This window comes from Leptonychotes weddellii, chromosome 6, assembly GCF_054177405.1.
Source record: "Leptonychotes weddellii isolate Sample4059 chromosome 6, ASM5417740v2, whole genome shotgun sequence".
Classification (NCBI taxonomy): Eukaryota; Metazoa; Chordata; class Mammalia; order Carnivora; family Phocidae; genus Leptonychotes; species Leptonychotes weddellii.
Window position 1 is genome coordinate 77,647,792 of NC_138374.1, and position 17,161 is coordinate 77,664,952.

At 46.8% G+C, this 17,161-nt stretch overlaps 2 protein-coding genes and 1 pseudogene across 5 annotated transcripts in view; 1 reads left to right on the top strand and 2 right to left on the bottom strand.

The window, feature by feature from the left end:
- Positions 1 to 12,767, bottom strand: part of WDR26 (WD repeat domain 26) — a 34,153-nt gene extending 21,386 nt beyond the window's left edge. Inside the window, exons 1-5 of one of the 2 annotated variants that reach the window (XM_081823021.1) lie at positions 12,005 to 12,767; positions 10,072 to 10,171; positions 9,866 to 9,970; positions 4,388 to 4,524; positions 1,013 to 1,110 (exon numbers count right to left, since the gene is read on the bottom strand). In XM_081823021.1, the coding sequence (XP_081679147.1) occupies positions 1,013 to 1,110; positions 4,388 to 4,524; positions 9,866 to 9,970; positions 10,072 to 10,171; positions 12,005 to 12,414 (850 nt within the window). In that variant the 5' untranslated portion in view covers positions 12,415 to 12,767. The remainder of the gene's footprint in view (positions 1 to 1,012; positions 1,111 to 4,387; positions 4,525 to 9,865; positions 9,971 to 10,071; positions 10,172 to 12,004) is intronic. The other variant, XM_081823022.1, reaches the window with a different exon arrangement.
- Positions 12,768 to 12,853: 86 nt separating this feature from the next.
- Positions 12,854 to 17,161, top strand: part of CNIH3 (cornichon family AMPA receptor auxiliary protein 3) — a 203,626-nt gene continuing 199,318 nt past the window's right edge. For 2 of the 3 annotated variants that reach the window (XR_014146032.1, XR_014146034.1), the window contains exon 1: positions 13,141 to 13,296. The gene's annotated coding sequence lies outside the window, so the exon portion shown is untranslated. The other variant, XR_014146033.1, reaches the window with a different exon arrangement.
- On the bottom strand, positions 16,019 to 16,490 carry LOC102737128 (thymosin beta-10 pseudogene; annotated as a pseudogene).

Below are 17,161 nucleotides of genomic sequence, written 5' to 3' on the forward strand. Positions count from 1 at the left end.
GCCGCCGCCCTAGAAATCTTATGTCCCTCAGAGTAGGAGAGGTGACACAGCGGGAGCTTCAGGCGTGTTTGTCAGCAGCTACAGCTATGTTGTCACAAAATGGAACAGATAGGAGGGCTTTAATCTGTACGTGAATTTCCAAAAACACAAAGCAACCCCCCCAAACCCCACTACCAACAACCCCCCCCCCAAAAAAAAGCCAGTGATGATGAAGAGAAAACCTGCAGAAGACTGTGTACTGGAGGGAGACTACAGATCACTGACAGTGTAAAAGGAACCTCTCCCCAACAAAGGGCCAGCCGACAGGTGGGGACAGGCACCAGGTCTCATCAGATTGCTTCTAATGCCCAGGATCCTGTGCAAACTCCGGGAATGACTGGTGTTTTGATGTGGATACCCATCTCTTCCAATCCTTCCATGTCTCACACCTCCCCAACCACATGGTTTTCTGATTCTTAGGATCTCTACTCCTCACCTCAACGTGAAACACACAGAATAACATGATTTAATCCGAGAGGGAAAAAAGATCTTCTCTATAAAAGTGTGGCAAAAATAAAACCCCGACTCTAATCTGGAAGTTATATAGAACATATCTGGGGGTGGGGGGGGCAGAGAGGAAAACAGTTTACTTAAACCTGGGCCTTCCTGTTGAAATCAACAAATATTTAAAACACTTGTAGTTTACATTTCCGGTTTATGTATTTTTTCTTCCAACCACAGCACTCCTCTCCCCCAGACAAAATCTTAACGGGAGCATTACTGCATAACACAAACGAAGGGAGAGCTGCCCTGGGACCCGTGCCCTCTCCGACTCCCGAGGAGGTGAGCTGCTTTGCAGACTCCAGGGCAGTCTGGAAACCTTTGCTTGAAAGGGCTTACTGGATTTTCCCTTCTTCCCTATGTAACTGCTCACTGAGCGTGCATCTGGACACAAGAAGTCTTCCTGATCAATTCAGAGTATTTATTTCTAATTAAGAGAAAACACAGAAACACCAAAAAGTAAGACTCTTACTCTGCAGTTTGTCCAACAGTTTGGATCGGGAAGCTGTTCCTTTGCCTTCCCATTCTGCTTTTGCACGTAGGTCTTCTGCATGGCTACACATCAGATACCTAAAAACAGGACAGAGAAAGCACCAAATATTAAACCCTTTTCTTTGGGTAAAATAATATAATTTTTCATAATTAAAAAGTATTGATCATACTTAGAAATATATATCAAATTCTTACTAAGAAATATGTATCAAGAACAAGTTTCTACCGTGGACCCAATTCATTAATACAACCTGGCACCTGCATATATTTACTAAAACGTAATACCACGGTAACAGCAAAATGTATGATGTTACTCTTATGACATATTATTATCTGTTAGTAGAACATACTCCCTCGTCTGTTATTATCATACATCATGCTGTGTATGGGGCTCTTCCTGGGTGTCAGGCTCGGTCCCAAGCTCTCCACACATACCACCTGACTGAAAGTGCGCCACAATCCTGGGTGAAGGGAGCACTGGCGTTCTAATTTCACAAATGAACCACCCAAGGCATGGAAAGCGTAAGGAACTGGCTTAGGGTTAAGAGGCAAAAAAGGGGATATGAACTCAGGCATTTTTAGTTGCAAAACTTGCTCTTAACTACTATGCTAACTGAATTGCTTCTCAGTAGTAAAACAAAACTCCCCCCAAACCCCAAATAAAATAAAAAACCCTTCAAAGATATTTATACTAAGTTAATTAAACAAAAACAACATACCTTCAAGAGTTTATCATAAACGTCACTCAAGAAATGGTATAATTGGATAATCATCCTTGGGTCATCCTGTGAAAGGTATTGAGATCCCAAAGCAGAAACTTTGGGAACTGTTTTATTACTCACTATATGTGCTGAAGGAGGCATAAAAGCTAAAGTCATGGATTCTGGAGAATACATGAGGCCCCCTGCTGGAAGAGTGACCCTGACCTTGTTCTGGCTCTTCTCAGAAGAACTGGCTTTAAAAGTAAAAGAAGTGAAGGCATTATTCAGACATTGAGATTAGACCTGGCGAGTACGTCTCCTGCTACTTTGTCTGGTACTCTGTTCTCAGATCTGTTCTCACTTGTGAAAAGGTTCTTAAACAGGGAAGTAAGGATTAACTAAGACAGAGTATATGAAGTACTTGGTCCACTACCTGGTATACAGATGGAGCTTAATATATGATAAAAGAAGTATGGAAAACCTCTCAGTTGATGTGTCACCTTCTTTTTCTCAACTGCACCAAGCAAACTGCATTCAGCATTGAGTAGTTACTCGCCTCTTACCCAGGAGCAAAGAACTACCTGCTCTCTTGCTTTTTATTTAGTCTATGGTGTCTTAGCTGATGAGAACTTACTTTGTTTTAGTAGCATGAGTAACCTGATTCAAAATACCCTATATAAGAAGCTGGGTATTGCAAAACTACTGGTTTCTAAAATAGCTTTTTTGGGGTAAAATTTATTATCAATAATTTTATGGAAAAATTGTTCACTTTTTAAATTTTGCAAAAGATACCTATGATTGTTTCTGCCCCTTCTGAAAACACACACTACACCTTAAGGGTTTCAAAAAATGTCTGTTTACGGGAAGCTGTGTGGCGTAACTGAAAAGATGCTGGACCACTGGGAAAAAACCCTGGATCCTCATGCCAGCTCCGCATCTGGCCATCTTTGGGCCATTTCCTTATGGGAAACAGTCAAGGGACACACCGAGTGAAGTTCATTTTGGAATCAAAACTATGTGATTAAGTTACATGTTCTGTTACCAAAACAGGTGACACAGAAATCAGACTCCTTATCAAAGAGATAAACAGAACCAGGGAATCTGTCAACTACAGTAGTAAAACACCCAGCCTGCTGCTCGAGGATGCAGCGGGTGAGGACCGATGACTCTGCCATCAGTCAAACCAGGCTTGGAATCCTGGCTCTCTGCTTTACCAGGCGGGCCGGTTACTTCACTTCTCCAAGGTTTAGTTTCCCTTTCCTCAAAAACCCTAAAATGAACCCTATATCTCTTTGGGTCCATCGTTTTGGCCATCATTTTGTATTTGAAAACTCATTGTGCGTCAATGATGTTCTAGAGGCTGGGGCCGTATCATATAATAAAAAATGCTATAAAAAAAAATTAAAAACAGTGATGTGACAAGACAATGCCTGTTAGGTGGTTTTAGGAGAGGACTTCTGGGCTGGGACCTGAGCACCTAGTAGCCAGCTATGGAAAGATTCGGGGAAGAGCATTTAAGATAAAGGGAAGTGGGAGCGGCTTGGCCAGTTAAGGAACAGAAAAATCATTAATATCACTGGAGAGTAAATGAAGGAAGGAAAAGATGGCGAGAAAAGGTCAAAGACTCCAAAGGCTTGAGCAGAGATTCTGGATTTTAAGGGTGATAGAAAGCCAGTGCGAAGTTTTAAGAAAGGGAGATAAATGGCTTAATGTACGGTTTTACTTACATATTTATGTATTTATCTGGCTGCTGTGTGAAATGTGCATCATTAAGGGAGTGAGACTGAAAGCAATGGGACTCATGAGGAGTTCACTCGAATATTCTAGGAAACACATTTATGGATTCACTAGGATAGAATCTGTGGAGATGGAGAGAAATGGACAAACCCGGGATGTTTTAGAGTTTGGCCAACACATGTCAGAGTTAAAGGATTTAGGAAATGCAAGGATGAGGTTTGTTTTTTGTTTGGACAAAGGTCTTACCATTTACTGAGATGGGAAAACTAGGGGAGGAGCAGGTGGCGGGGGGGGGGGGGGACGACAAGTGGATTCAAGAAGCTCACTGTGGACATACACCTCTGCGACACCCCAAATGGAGACCATCAAGGAGACAGTCAGATATATATACTGGGACCTGAGATGAGAGAGCCTCCGGCAGAGAGACGGTATGTGAGGGCACGGCACAGAACGAGGGGACCTGGTGGGGTGTGTGGACAGAGAACAGAAGAGGGGCCCGGATCTGAGGCCTCGGCCCCCTGACATGGAAAGAGCAGACGTGACGATCAAGTGAGACTGTGTACAGGAAATGCTCAGCAAGGACCCGGGGCGGGACAAGCACACGTTAGGAAGAGCGTCCGATGCGGCGCCGTGGAAGGTTCACTGCTCATTGTCTGCACAGAAGGTTACGCCACAGGGTTTTGATATAAGACTATGAAATGGCGATACGTATTTCTTCTTTCTTTCACCCACTGAAGTATCTATTCTAATATGCAATGCTTCCTAGGAGGACAAAAGTAGCCTGAACGCATTTGAATGAGTGTATCCAGAGCAATATTGTGCAGGGATGTAGCCCGACTCCGATCTTGGAAGAGTGGCACCCGTGCTGGCCCTGCCGGCCCCTCCGTCACCCCGGCATCAGGAGCCCGCGACCTTACCCGCTAAGGACGTGAATGCGCTCCGTGTTGTATTTCAGGGGCGTCAACTCGCAGCGCAGAACTTGAAGCGCCTCCAGGACCTTGCCGTCCTCCAGGTACTCTAGGTACTTCTGCTGCAGCAGCAAAAACTTCATCCTCTGACAGGACAGAAAGCAGCAGTGAGGGGAAAAGTTGATGGGAGGGTCAGAAAATGTTTGTGCCTAAACAGAACAGTAGAAACCATTCTACTACGCCCTCTGAAAATCACTTCTTACAACGCTTTAAGATGACTCAAACTATTTTGGTTTAATAGTCACAGTAGATTAAATGATCACCTTGCTCAATTCCACATCTTCATAAAACTGCTTTGAACCAATAATCCCAAATTAGGTAAGACCATTAGCGACCAAGGCATCGACAGAGGAAAAAATGAACTCTGCCCTTAAAAACATTCACCTAGAAATTTCATTCTTGCGTGAAAATTCAGAACTATTCCAGGTATTCTAAATTGGTTTTAAAAGACTGACTCTTACAACAGGGCATCAGGGGGTTTGATGCCACAAGTTTTAAAAAAGATGGCAGAAAAACCAGTTAATGGAGGAATTACTTAAAACCTACAACGTGTCGGAAGGACTAAGCAGACTGCCAAGCAGAACCAGAGCCTTGGGGCAGAGGTCACAAAGCATCAGGCGAGGCTCATGGAAGTAAGGAGAGGTGTCCAGCAAAAGGCCTAGGGGTCCATGTGCGGAGTGGGCAAGCGTGAGCCTGATGGCCTTGCTCTTGCTAGGAGGTCTACGACAGAAGGCTGAACTCCAAAGTTTGCAAAAGGAGTCAGTATTTGTCTGTGTGTACTGCTAACAGTCTGATCGCTGATGCATTTAACTATGGGGCACAGACAATTATGATCAGCTCGTTTCCCCCAAAAGGACAAACCGTTTCCTGCTCATGGTGAAGCACTTTCGCTCGGAGTTATTTCGCTGAAATGGGTTTGGCTCTGATACTTTTTAATGTCCCTTCACTCTACTATGGTACTTTTAACTGGAAAGTGATCATCATGGTCCTAGCAGCCTTTTTTTTTTGGCTAAAGAGAGATACTTATGAGTATCAAGTCGAGCATTTTTTACAGTAGAAGACCACTGCCTGGAGGGACTCTTTCATCCTATCTGCTACCCATGGGTCTGGAGCGAGCCGACGGAGGCAGGTACGGAGGTCAGGGGACAGAAAACGTCAGCCATATTTAGAGACCCCAAGAAATACAGTGGTCAAGATTTTAAACCCACTTAAAAGAAAAAAACAAACGATAGCTTTTTCTTCCTCAGTAAAATGTTAAGTATATATATACTGCTGTCCCAAAATGGTGTGGAGAAAAGATCATTTCTTCAGAGAATTAAGAGTACCATGAACTTCTCTGCACGATTTTCTAGTATGGAGTATTTAGAAGAAAGGCCTACCTACAAGCCTCTAAAAATGGTTTCTAGGGAAAGTAAGCAAAACAAACCCTGTCAGGTAAGTTAGGCCTACATTTAAACACCTCTTTTGTAAGATGCATTGCATATGTTTGGTGATAATCTAAACTTAAATCTGTAACTAAAGAACAGAAAAAATTTCCAACTATCAGATGAGCTCCTGTAACTCTAGAGAAACGACACCTCCCAGATTCTACACATCATGCTGGACTAACGAATGCCTCAGAAACAGATCGCTTACCAAGATGCCCTGAAAAGTGTGCTGCGTGGAGCCCAAAGTTACCCTTTATTACGTCAAAGAACAAAATACTCTGGTGTCCGTCAGATGACAAAAACCAAAGACTTAATAAAACAATTTAAAAATCAAAGTATTTTATATTTGAAGTTATTCTGGATATTCTCACCATTTTATCTCCTGAAAACAACTTCCATTCTTTACGAAATGTAGATTTTATACATTTCCGTTTACCGACACTGTCAGTTATATTTCACATAGTGTTTCTGATTCAAACCTGAGAATCATGTTTAGTTGCACTATTTTTTCATTTAAGTGCCACATGGAACTGGCCAGTATGTGTACTTGATTTCTCCACTCAATTTTTTTAGCGATTGGAAATTTGGAGAAAATTACTTTTTCATGATTTATTTTTGGGGTGCCAACTATGAGGTCCTAGGCACAGCCCCCATTCCAATGTGTGTAGGGACAGTGCCCCAAGTGCTGTTTGCTCCTTATTTTCCCACCAAGATCCTGCTGGAACATGCTTCTGTCTTTCTAAGGGGAAGGGGCAGGGCGGGAGAGGAGGGAGGCAGGACATGTGAGGGAAGCTCATTCAAATACGTATTTCTGGATATACAGGGCATGCTACGAAGGCAGCGCAGACAATTTTCTAGGAGCCATTTTATCCAGATGAAGACTAAGAATCTCCTCAAACAGGGTATCAAATCCTGGTAGTGCACATGGCAATGGACAGGCTGCTGGCCAAGCATAGCTAGAGATTCGGTTGAAAGACAGTATGTTTATTCTCCTAAAAATCAGTTCCATTCGTATTTGACACGTAAGGATGGAGAGTAAAACTGCATTTCACTTCCCAAAGTTTAAAGCACAAAAATGTAAACACAATTTCAAGAAAATAAACACCTTTCACAAATGATGTTAACTATTTAAAATTTTAAAAAATCAGCAAAACTAAAGTTTGCTGAGGTGGGGACAGAGCCTTATGAACTTTTTTTTTTTTTTAAAGATCACAAGCTTCTTTTAAATGAAGAAAAAAAGAAAGAGGCTGAGAAAACAAACTGCCCTTTATAGCTCTTCCCAGCTCCTAATGAGACCTCTGCGAGAGTACTTCTGTTCTCTGATAATTTCCCAGCATCTTTCGGCCCAGGGTGTCTGTCTCTTACTACCCAGTAGGACCGTGAAAGACAGCTCCATATAGTAGGTCTTGCTGTTGCCTCCCATCCTACCCAATACTGGGACTGCTGTACCCTCTCCTCCCACCTAACTGTCCTGACTTCCACTGAAGGAAAAGTCCGAGGCTACACAGACTATCCAGGGCAGGCTCCCTGCTAACTCAGGAGTGGTTCTGACTAATTCTGCAATAAGGTTATAACCAAGTTGTATCAATTAAACCATGACTCAGAGGAAAGGGGAAATGAATTATATTTAAACCATGGCTTTCAAAGCCCTATTTAACTTTAAAAAACAGTAGTTAATTTTTGTCCATGAAATTAGCATTTGAGCGCTTTTCTTAAGCACATTTCTATTATACTAAAAAATAAACACAAATTTTGGAGGAGTTTCCCATGTTACTGGCCTCTCTACCCATCCAAACTCCCCTGACGTGGTGAAGCACATTTGAACCCAAACTGAAAAATGTTGATTCAGGAGCTCACTTTCCAGAAAATCCAGAGCAAATTCTGCTATCCATGGTATCATTTGACTGGAAACCATTAAGAAATATGGGGGGTAGGTGGGGAGAGCAGAGAGTGGATTGGGTCAATAAAAATGTTTGGGCTTAAAAAGTAAAATATAATTTTAGTTTTGATTAAGTCATCAAATGTGTCTGGGTGTACAATTAAAATAATTATGTTAAAAAAAAAGAAGTCCCAAATAGTTGTCTTCTATGGTATTATTACAGCTACCCTGGGATTGGGTTCTCTTCTGGAGATGGAGTAGGGGAGAGGAGTAAATCTGAACACAAACTAGAAGGGGGAAAAAGTGCTGAACTGAATCTTAAACCTGGAGCCCCTTTCTTTGGACAAATACCTAAACAGTTTGATGGTGCGAGGCTCAGCCAGAGATTTAACCTTCATCTTTTATTAGATGCTGCAATGTTCTATAGATTGAACAGGCTGTAAAAAGAAAGGACTCTTCCTCGTTATCTACAACTACCTTTTTTGAGTTTACACGTTGCTTCTAATGAAGGTTTCAGGTAGTCATAATCTAAATAAAACACAGAAGCCCCACATTTCTGTGAACAAGTAAGAAAAAATAGGAAGTGACCCTATTTAAATTTTTACTACCTAATTACAAAGAGAATTTGAAGTGAGGATTTAAAAAAAAGGCAAACAATCCTCCCAAAACTCACACACTTATTTTTTGTCTATATTTTAGGGTCACTTTCCATTCTGTTGGAGCTAATTATTTATGAGAAACTGCCCAATGAAAATATACTTAGGTTCTTTTTTTTTTAAACCCCAAACACACTGACTGGGAAAAATTTAGTTGCTGCGAAATGTATAACCCTTTTAAATGTAGGTGTTTATTTTAACTTCCGTGTTTTCATTTTTTAATATTTAGCATGGAATTGATCATTCCATGAGTTAATTTATTATCAATCATCTGATTCCACAGTAAGTAAAAATTTGCTTTAAAATATTTACTGAAAGCAAAAAATATACGTATTAAGTCATCAATTTACATTAATCCGTATTTATTCATACTTGTTTGTACCTTCAATTCGCCTGAAGTCCATTCTCTAGGATTATATATTATCAATTTGAAAACTTTTTAATTAAGACTCCCCCCCGCCAAAAAAACCCCAAAAACAAGAACAAGAGGCTCTATTAGGTTTACAGACAAAGGCGGCACGATTAATGTTTGACCCAATTAAAAAAAAAAAACCAAAAGGTAACAGTAGTCATTTACTAATATTTAACAAACAGCTGGTTTCCCTACTTGACTTCCTACTGGCCTTCTTTCCCTCCCCCACCAGACAGGAAACTGCTTTTGACAACAAATGAATCAGCTCGAAGTTAAAAGGCCAGCAGCCAGCAGCTGATTCTTCATGGTTTCCAATCGCAGGCACTTAGAAAAACTTATCCCCCCCTCCTCTCCCTCACCGACATCTACAGAAGAATTAAAGCCTACCAGCAGAAAATATTCATCAAGATTTATGAAAGAAGCTAATAGGTTAGACTACTGAACTGATCTTGTCGGGGAAATAAGGCCTGTAAGCAGAGCCCAGTGGTCAAATCTGCACACAAACCCTCCACCAGAGTGATCCACATTATATACACTTTGACACTGTCAGTGCACACAACTGGAATGCAAGAGTGGAAAATGGTGAGCACACCAAAGGAGTTGCTTTGAATTAACTGTAATTCCCAAAGATTAAAAAAAAAAAAAAACCAAAACCAGGACAATTCATGTATCAGCTACTTAAGGCTATAGGATGCACACACCCAAATACATTTCCTCTGCCAGCACGATCAGTATAAATAACGTGAAAGCATAATTTATCTTTGATTCCACAAATATAAAACTGCTATTAACAGCACTGAAAGCATGAAGATCTTTCAATTAATTTCTAGAAGCTTAACTTATAAAGTAGGTTAAAACGACACATTTACTAAACATGATTTTAAAAAGGTAAAACTTTAAAGCATCATCAACACTCATCCTAGTTTACAAACTTAATTATATGAAATTTAACTATTTTTAGGCCTTATCTTTTGTAAGAGACAGAAGCCTAGAATTATCAATAACCTACTAAAATAAGCATGAATGTGAAACTAAGAACAAAAGTGTATTTACCACAATTATTCCCAACAACGTTTGAGAGATTTCAAGTGCGCCTCTTACCACAATAGCATGAGGAGAATGCACTAAAGGCTTTAGTTCATTCAGGTCATTTTCTGCCTGCAAAAATTGGCATAAAAGAAAAACAAAAATGTCACAGAATGCACATTCCAATATATAATTTTAGCAGCAGTCACACAGCTCTATATGCCCTACTTTACCTTCTCCCAGTCTCCTTCCATGACATGATTTCGGAATTTGGTGGCAGAAGGATGTTCTAAACGACATCCTGACTCTTGCATGAGGAGATCAACAGTCTGGCTGCAGGAGAGATACAGTGTAAAAAAGACCTGGCCAACTTGTAGGATTCACTCTTCTAAATCAACTCATGTCCATAAAAACAGTTGCAAAAGTTTTCAAGCTAACCTCATGATGGAGAAAAAAGAAATCAATAGTTGTTTTCTTTTTTTTTAAATTGTGTTTGGCTCAACAAACTTGCATTTTTAAACGGCCACCGTGATGTTGTTTTATCTAGTCAGGTTAAAAGCCTTCTTGAAACCAGAATCAAAAGAAATTCTTCCAATTTTTACCATTTAATGCCTCAGAAATTTAGTGAAGTATAAAATCTCCAAGAACATGTTGTAACCAAGTGGTTAAATAAATAAAAACCAGGGTACTAACCACGTTACAACGTCTCAAAAGATAGAAATTGTTAGTTCCAGACAAGGGAAGAGAGATGACCTGGGTCAGGGAAGGGCCTTACATCCAGACGCGATGTTTGCACAGAAATTCTACTAGGTCAATCTTTAAAATTAAAATAAATCCAGCACCAAAAATCACTCTTTCTCTCTATACTAAAAATAGCAAATTTACTATGGTGTAGGTTCCAAACAGTCACGAGTTATTTCCTCCTGCTGCTGTCAGCTTGCTTCTTGTCTCAGTAACATGTTCTGTTAGCATTTACAAAATCTGTTTTCATACTAATCCTTCTCCTTAGGGAACAAAGTGAAATCTTTCGAAGATCTATTTCTCTTTGAGAGCTGAAAAGATCTACCAAATGCAGTTTGTCTCATCAGATATTCTGATACCTACGAATCTTTATCAGTTTTCCCTATTTGTGTTTATGTTTCGATGCTTTCTCATTCAGCTCTGTTTATTTTTCAGCTAACCAGTGCCACGATCTGCCAGAGAATCAAAATACTTAGGTCACTTTTACAAAGTGCTCCCCTCACTCCCCCCTCCCGCGAGAACAAATCTGTAAATCCCAAACTACACCTGGGCTGGCCCTAAGAGCTGCTTTTGGCCTAGGCTCTGAAGCCAGGAGGCGGACTGCTGCATGTCCCCCCCCTTGGTCTTATTCTGGCTTTGCTTCACCCACTATCAGGCCTGCAGGGCACTCCCCCCCCTCCCCACCTTCCACCCCCTCGCTTTTCCTTTGTGTCTACGGATCGGTGGGTTCACCCTATTTTAGGTGCACAAGGCTACCGACGTTGTATTTGAAAATAAACGGTTGCCCAGATCAGAGGTCCCCTTTTCACAGGCCTTTTCTTGTAATTCAAGTGGGATCTCGGCCGGGTTAGTGGCAGGCCTCTCGCACATACACAAGGGCCTTTAGATGACACCAACAGGGTATTTCACTCGGTGGCTCCCAAATTCTGCCAGCCCCTCAGTTCCCATGAACACTTGTAGGCGATTGTCTTTCCTGATTGGTGGCTGGCCTGGGCTGTCTGTCATAGTTGGGGGTGGGGAGGTGTCCCACAAAGATGCCTCTGAGATATACTTGAAAACCAAATCCTCCGAGGTCCATTATTTCCAGCAGCTCGAACGCACCCCTCCCCCACCACGCAGACACACACTCCCGCATCTGTCTTTATTGACAGACAATTCAGCTCCGAAGGTGTGCGGGCAGGGGGCAAGGTCCCGGCTTCCTGCCCCCCTCCCGAGCCCGCCACCGCCTGTCTCCGTCTCACGCCCCGCCGGGCCCATCCGTCTCCCCCTTCCCGGCAGGTCAGCTGCTCCTCCCCGTCCTCCCGGGGCCCGGGCCCCGCGGGCCGCGCACGATCCCTCGCCCGGCCGAGCTCCGTCCGGCCCCCTCCCCCACGCGGCCTCCGGGCCTCGGTCCGTCCACACCGGCGGCCTGGCAAGGGCACTTACTTGAGCCCTAAGCCATTCAAGTGCTGTCCTATGAGCCGAATGACATCCTCGTCGGACTGGGAGAGCCGCTTCTTCTTCTTGAGGCTGCTGCCCAGCTCCGGGGTGGCCGAGGCGGCGGCGGCGGCGGCGGCCGAGGCTGCGGCGGCGGCGGCGGCTGCGGCGGCCCCGCCGGGGACCCCGTTATTGACATTCAGGCTGTTGCTATTGTTGCTGGCGGCGGAGGGGGCGGAAGGCAGCAGCCCGTTGGCGTGGGCCAGGTCCCCCGCGGACGACGACGACGAGGGGGACGACTCCCCGTTCTGGGCCGACAGGCAGGCCAGCTCCTGGGTCTGTCCCTGGCCCCCGCCGCCCCCTCCGCCGCCGCCGCCGCCGCCGCCTCCTCCTCCTCCTCCTGCCCCGTTGGCCTGCATGATGCTGCCGCTGACCAGGCTGTGGCCGCTACTTCGGTGGGGGGCGGCGGCGGCGGGGGCAGCGGCCGGGGGCAGTCCCACCACCACCACCACGGAGGAGGAGGAGGAGGACGACGACGACGACGACGAGGACGAGGACGACGAGGACGGAGGGGAGAGGCCTGCTCTGCCTGCCGAAGCCCCGGGCTCTCCTGCTCCCTCCGCCGCCGAGGCTCGGGGTTTCTTCCGCGGGGGCGGGGAGGCTCCGCCGGCGTCCGAGTCGGAGGAGGAGGAAGCGGAGGCCAGAGTTTCCTCGCCGAGAGAGGCCGTGGTGGGAAGCCGGCGGGGCGAGGCAGGGGCCGGGGGAGGGTCGGGGCGAGGGGGCCGGGGGCGGGAGGGGTCGGGGCCGGGGCGGGAGGAGGGGCGGGAGGAGGGAGAGGAGGAGGGGGAGCAGGAGGGTCCGGGCCTTCCCCCCCCCCGGGCGGCTCGGAGCGGCGGCGGGGGGCGCGCCGGGGCCCCGCGGGCGGCGGCGGGGGCGCGGGGCCCGCCGCGGGGCTGAGCCCCGGCGCTGGCGGCGGCGGCGGCGGGCGGCGGCGGAGGCAGCGGCCGCCTCGGCGCTCGGTGGCTGCGCTCCGCTCCCTGGTGTGTTGATTCTTCCCCCAGCTGCTGCCTAATGGAGTCCAGGCGCTCGCGTCACAGGAAATGCCTATACTGCCCTCCTCACTCACTTCCGGTGGCAGGTATGGAACCTATGGGGGGCCTGTCAGCCGGCACGTGCGCCGGGCGGCGGGGCCTTGGGGCGGGCGGCGGGCGGCCGCGACCCCGGCCCCGGTCCCCCCGACCCTGGTCCCCCCGGCCCGGGTCCCCCGGACCCCGGCCTTCCCGACGGCCGCCTTGCCAGGAGTAAGTGCGGCGGCCCCAGGCCCGGCGCGGGTTGGCGCGGGCCGGGGTCGCGGCGGGGGTCGGGGGGGGTGCCTGGGTCAGGGGCGTCGGGGCCGGGGAATGGGGGTCGGTGTCGACGCGGGCCAGGTCGGGGTCGAGGGGGTCGCGGCCGGGGGTCAGAGGGTCGGGGGCGTCGGAGTCGGCGCGGGCCGGGGTCGCGGTCTAGGGGGCCGGGGGCCGGGGGCGGCGGGGCGTCGAGACCCGGACGTGGAGGCACAGGGCGGGCGGCCCCGGCGGCTCACCCAGCGGTCACCCGGACCGAAACCGGGGTGACCGGCCTCCGCGTCTTAGTGTGGGGAAACCCGGATTTCCGAGCGGCGCCCCGCCGACGCACCCGGGCCGCCCGCCGGGGTCTGGGGCGCTGGGCGGACGGGAGCCCGCGCCCCGCAGGGGAGGTGGGCTGCCGCGGGGGAGCGGGATGTGCGGGACCCCAAGGCCCCAGGAGACCGAGCCCGCGGGTCCTGCTCGGGGGCAGCCCCTCTCCCTGCCACCGCCTCCGCCGGACGCGCATCCCGAGCAGGGCTGGGACTCGGCTTGAGATCCAGGCCTGACATTTTGAGGTGAAACGTGAGGGTTCCGTGTCTCTGTGACGTCCTGTTTGTGTGCATGCAGAAATGCAGCAGCAAAGACTGGGCTGAACCCTGACCGTCGGTGAAGGGTCTGCGTTACCCCAGACGGTGTGTATGCGCGTGTACAAACGTTTTCTCAGAAGTGAGAAAAAAAATCTTCCTCTGAAGTAGTTTCCTCGTGGAAAAAACGTAGATTCAACTGATGCGCTTTCTGTCTCTGAAATTTACAGTGTTAATAACTCAAGGTAACGTCGGGGAGGCCTTGGGAGACAGTCCCTTTTAAATTCAAAAAATGATAAAAAATGGTGCTTATGAGAAATTAGTGAAAGGATCCTGAGCTCTATTGATCCTCAGACTGGAAGAAGGGAGAGGAAGTCCGGTGCAGGTGCTTACAGAGGCCCAGCTTTGTAGTTCTCATCTCTTAAATAGGCTTCCAGGTGGCGGTGTAATTGCAAGGTGACTCACGCTGGGTGTTTCTCTTCTCCTGAGACAGGCGGAGTGCTGGGTGAGGATCAGGGGGCACTGTCACTGTGTCCAGCAGAGCCTGAATTACGGGGTGCTGGACACCTTCAGAGGTCCCTGTGTGTCTGTGCGCTCTACGACCTTATTATTAAAAGTGTTATTGCTGATACAAAATTTATTTTTTGCAAAGTTATTTATTGGTTAGACTCATAACAGTATTGAGGACGAGCTTCTCAATAAAGTGTATAGCTTTCGTAAAGGAAATAATTACTTAGTGGTCGCTGCAGATAAGGCCCACACTTCATTAACAGAAGTAAAAGGATGAAAAGAAACAGAAAGGGCTCAGTTGCTGTCTAAACTTAATATGTATATCCCAGGTTTTCTATTTTTTTAGGTGACCCAGACTGCTCTTGTTAGAATTCTGAATTTATGAGGTCCGTGTGCACACATTTTTCTCCGGGCTGAAATAGAGCTGGAGAACCTGGTGTCTGAGCTCCGGGTGTTTTTAGAGCCGGTTTCAAGTCCGTGTGCAGACGAACAATTCTGGAATAGCACTCTGCACACTCACAGACTGTCAGTCACAGTGTTATGACCTCCAGGATGAAATCCAGAGTCTGTCTTGCTCTCTGCAGACTGACCTCAGGCTTTCTTTTTGACTTTATTCCTTACCACTCCCTTTATGAACCCCTCATGACTGTCCCCCAGATGTGCTGGGCTCATTTCATCTTTTGAGTCTCCACCCTTCTGATTCCAGTTCATCTTTCAAGATTTGGCTCCTGACCTCCAGCCTCCTGGCCTTCGGTGTATTACTTCAATACTAAAGGCTGTTCGTAATTTTTGCTAATTTACTAAGACCCCTTCTTCAAGTCAGCAGAGAGGAACCTTTCTAGACCTCTGTTCCCCAAAGGTATAAAACCATAGGAAATATGCAAGTAAAACACACATAGGAAGGGTAATTATGATTTTGTGAAAGTTTTGTTTCAGTGACAGATTGTATCTATGCTTCACAAAGTGAAATATATTTCTCCTTTTGGACAGTCTCAAAAAAGTTTAAAAAATACTCGTGTAGGACATGTGAGTGACGAAAAGACAAGACATAGGTGTTAGATATTGAAATGCAAATTACTAGTACTGTCCAAGGTAGTGTCTAACTGGAAAAATTAAAGAGCTACTGGATTAAAAAAAAGCTGAGATAGTATGTATGTTAATAATAAAATATAAAACCACATTTTCACAAAAGTATTTATTTATTTGAGAGAGAGCATACAAGGTGGGGGATTGCGGGGGGTGGGAGGAGAGGGAGAAGCAGACTTTTTGCTGAGCAGGGAGCCCGACCCGGGGCTCAATCCCAGGACCTTGAGGTCATGATCTGAGCCCAAGGCAGATGCTTAATCAACTGAGCCACCCAGTTGCTCCAGAAATGTCTTTTTTTTTTTTAAGATTTTTTTATTTTTAAATGATCTGTACACTCACCATGGGGCTCGAACTCGCAACCCCATGATCAAGCGTCACAGGTTTCACTGAATGAGCCAGCTGGGTTCCCCTTTCACAAAAGTCTTTGTAAAACAAGTAAAGACTATTGTTCTGTTACGGTGTGAGTTTGGTATCTCAACCTGGTACTTAGCAACATCAGTATTATTCAGGTCATTAAATTTTTTTTTGCCACGAGGTGTGTTTTATTTTCATTAAACATACAGATAATTTGCTATAATATCCCAGGGCAAACCAGAGAATTTGGCAGTCCGACTGGGGGGGGTCCCCTCAGAGACCCGCAGGCTGGTGGCGTCGGCACGGAGTGCCCGGGTTCACAGTGCAGCTTGTCGCTCGTGTCCATCTTGCAGCTGGCTCTTCTTCCTCCACATCACGACTGGGGTGTCTCGAAGATGACAGGGGTGGGGAATCCTCCAGGTTCTTAGGAAATTTCACTCCGCTTCTCCTGCTCAGTGGTCTCTTTGGTCTGCAGGGTGGTGTTCTCCTGCGTCTCCGTTTTCTTCAGCTTGGCCTCATTGAAGCTGGCGATTTCCCCCATGTCCGGCTTGTCTGCCATTTTCTTAAAGCGATCTGTGCAGTTCTGCTCCGAGCCCGGCGCCTGGTGCTCCCACTCGTGTTGCTGCAGCAAGAGACCCAGTTCATTAAATTTTTGTTAGGAAAGGTAGTTTTCATGATCTCGGGTATTCCTGAGGAGGGCATATTTCATATTTCTATCTCTGGCTTCTTTTCTGGCTCTTCTTGCTGAGGGTTCTGAAATTGGAGAGCTGGCCCTGGACTTGGGGGGTGCCAGGGAGAATCCAGGAAGGAGCCCGGTGCTCGGAGTCAGAACACTTGGCCCGCTGACCTTGGGTGAATCGTGGCCCTGCACACGTGCCATCCTGTAGGTGCAGAAAGTGGCACCGGCCTACTTGCTGAGTTGGTGTGGGGGTCAAATGAGAGAACAAATAGAACAGGTATTTGGAAAAATGCTCCGTCGAAAGATTTCAAAATAGAGTTTAATCCCTCCATCATTTCAAAAAGGATTTGAGGCAGCAAAGTGCAAAGACGTAAGATGGCTTTATTGTTCATATTTCTGAGCCGTGGGCTCTGTGGTCATTTTTTTTTTAACCCCGACTCGGCCACGTGACTGTGTTCTTGTGCACCCCGAGGCCGGCAGCTCTGAATGCCCTGCTTCCTGTTGGTCTTCGTGAGCAGGGAGCTTCCAATACCTGCGGAATAACCTGGCAGTCGAACCCACCGCCCCATGCATGCCTCTCCGGTGCCTGCGTCTGCTCCCCTGTCTACACACCTCCCGTTCCTGCCAT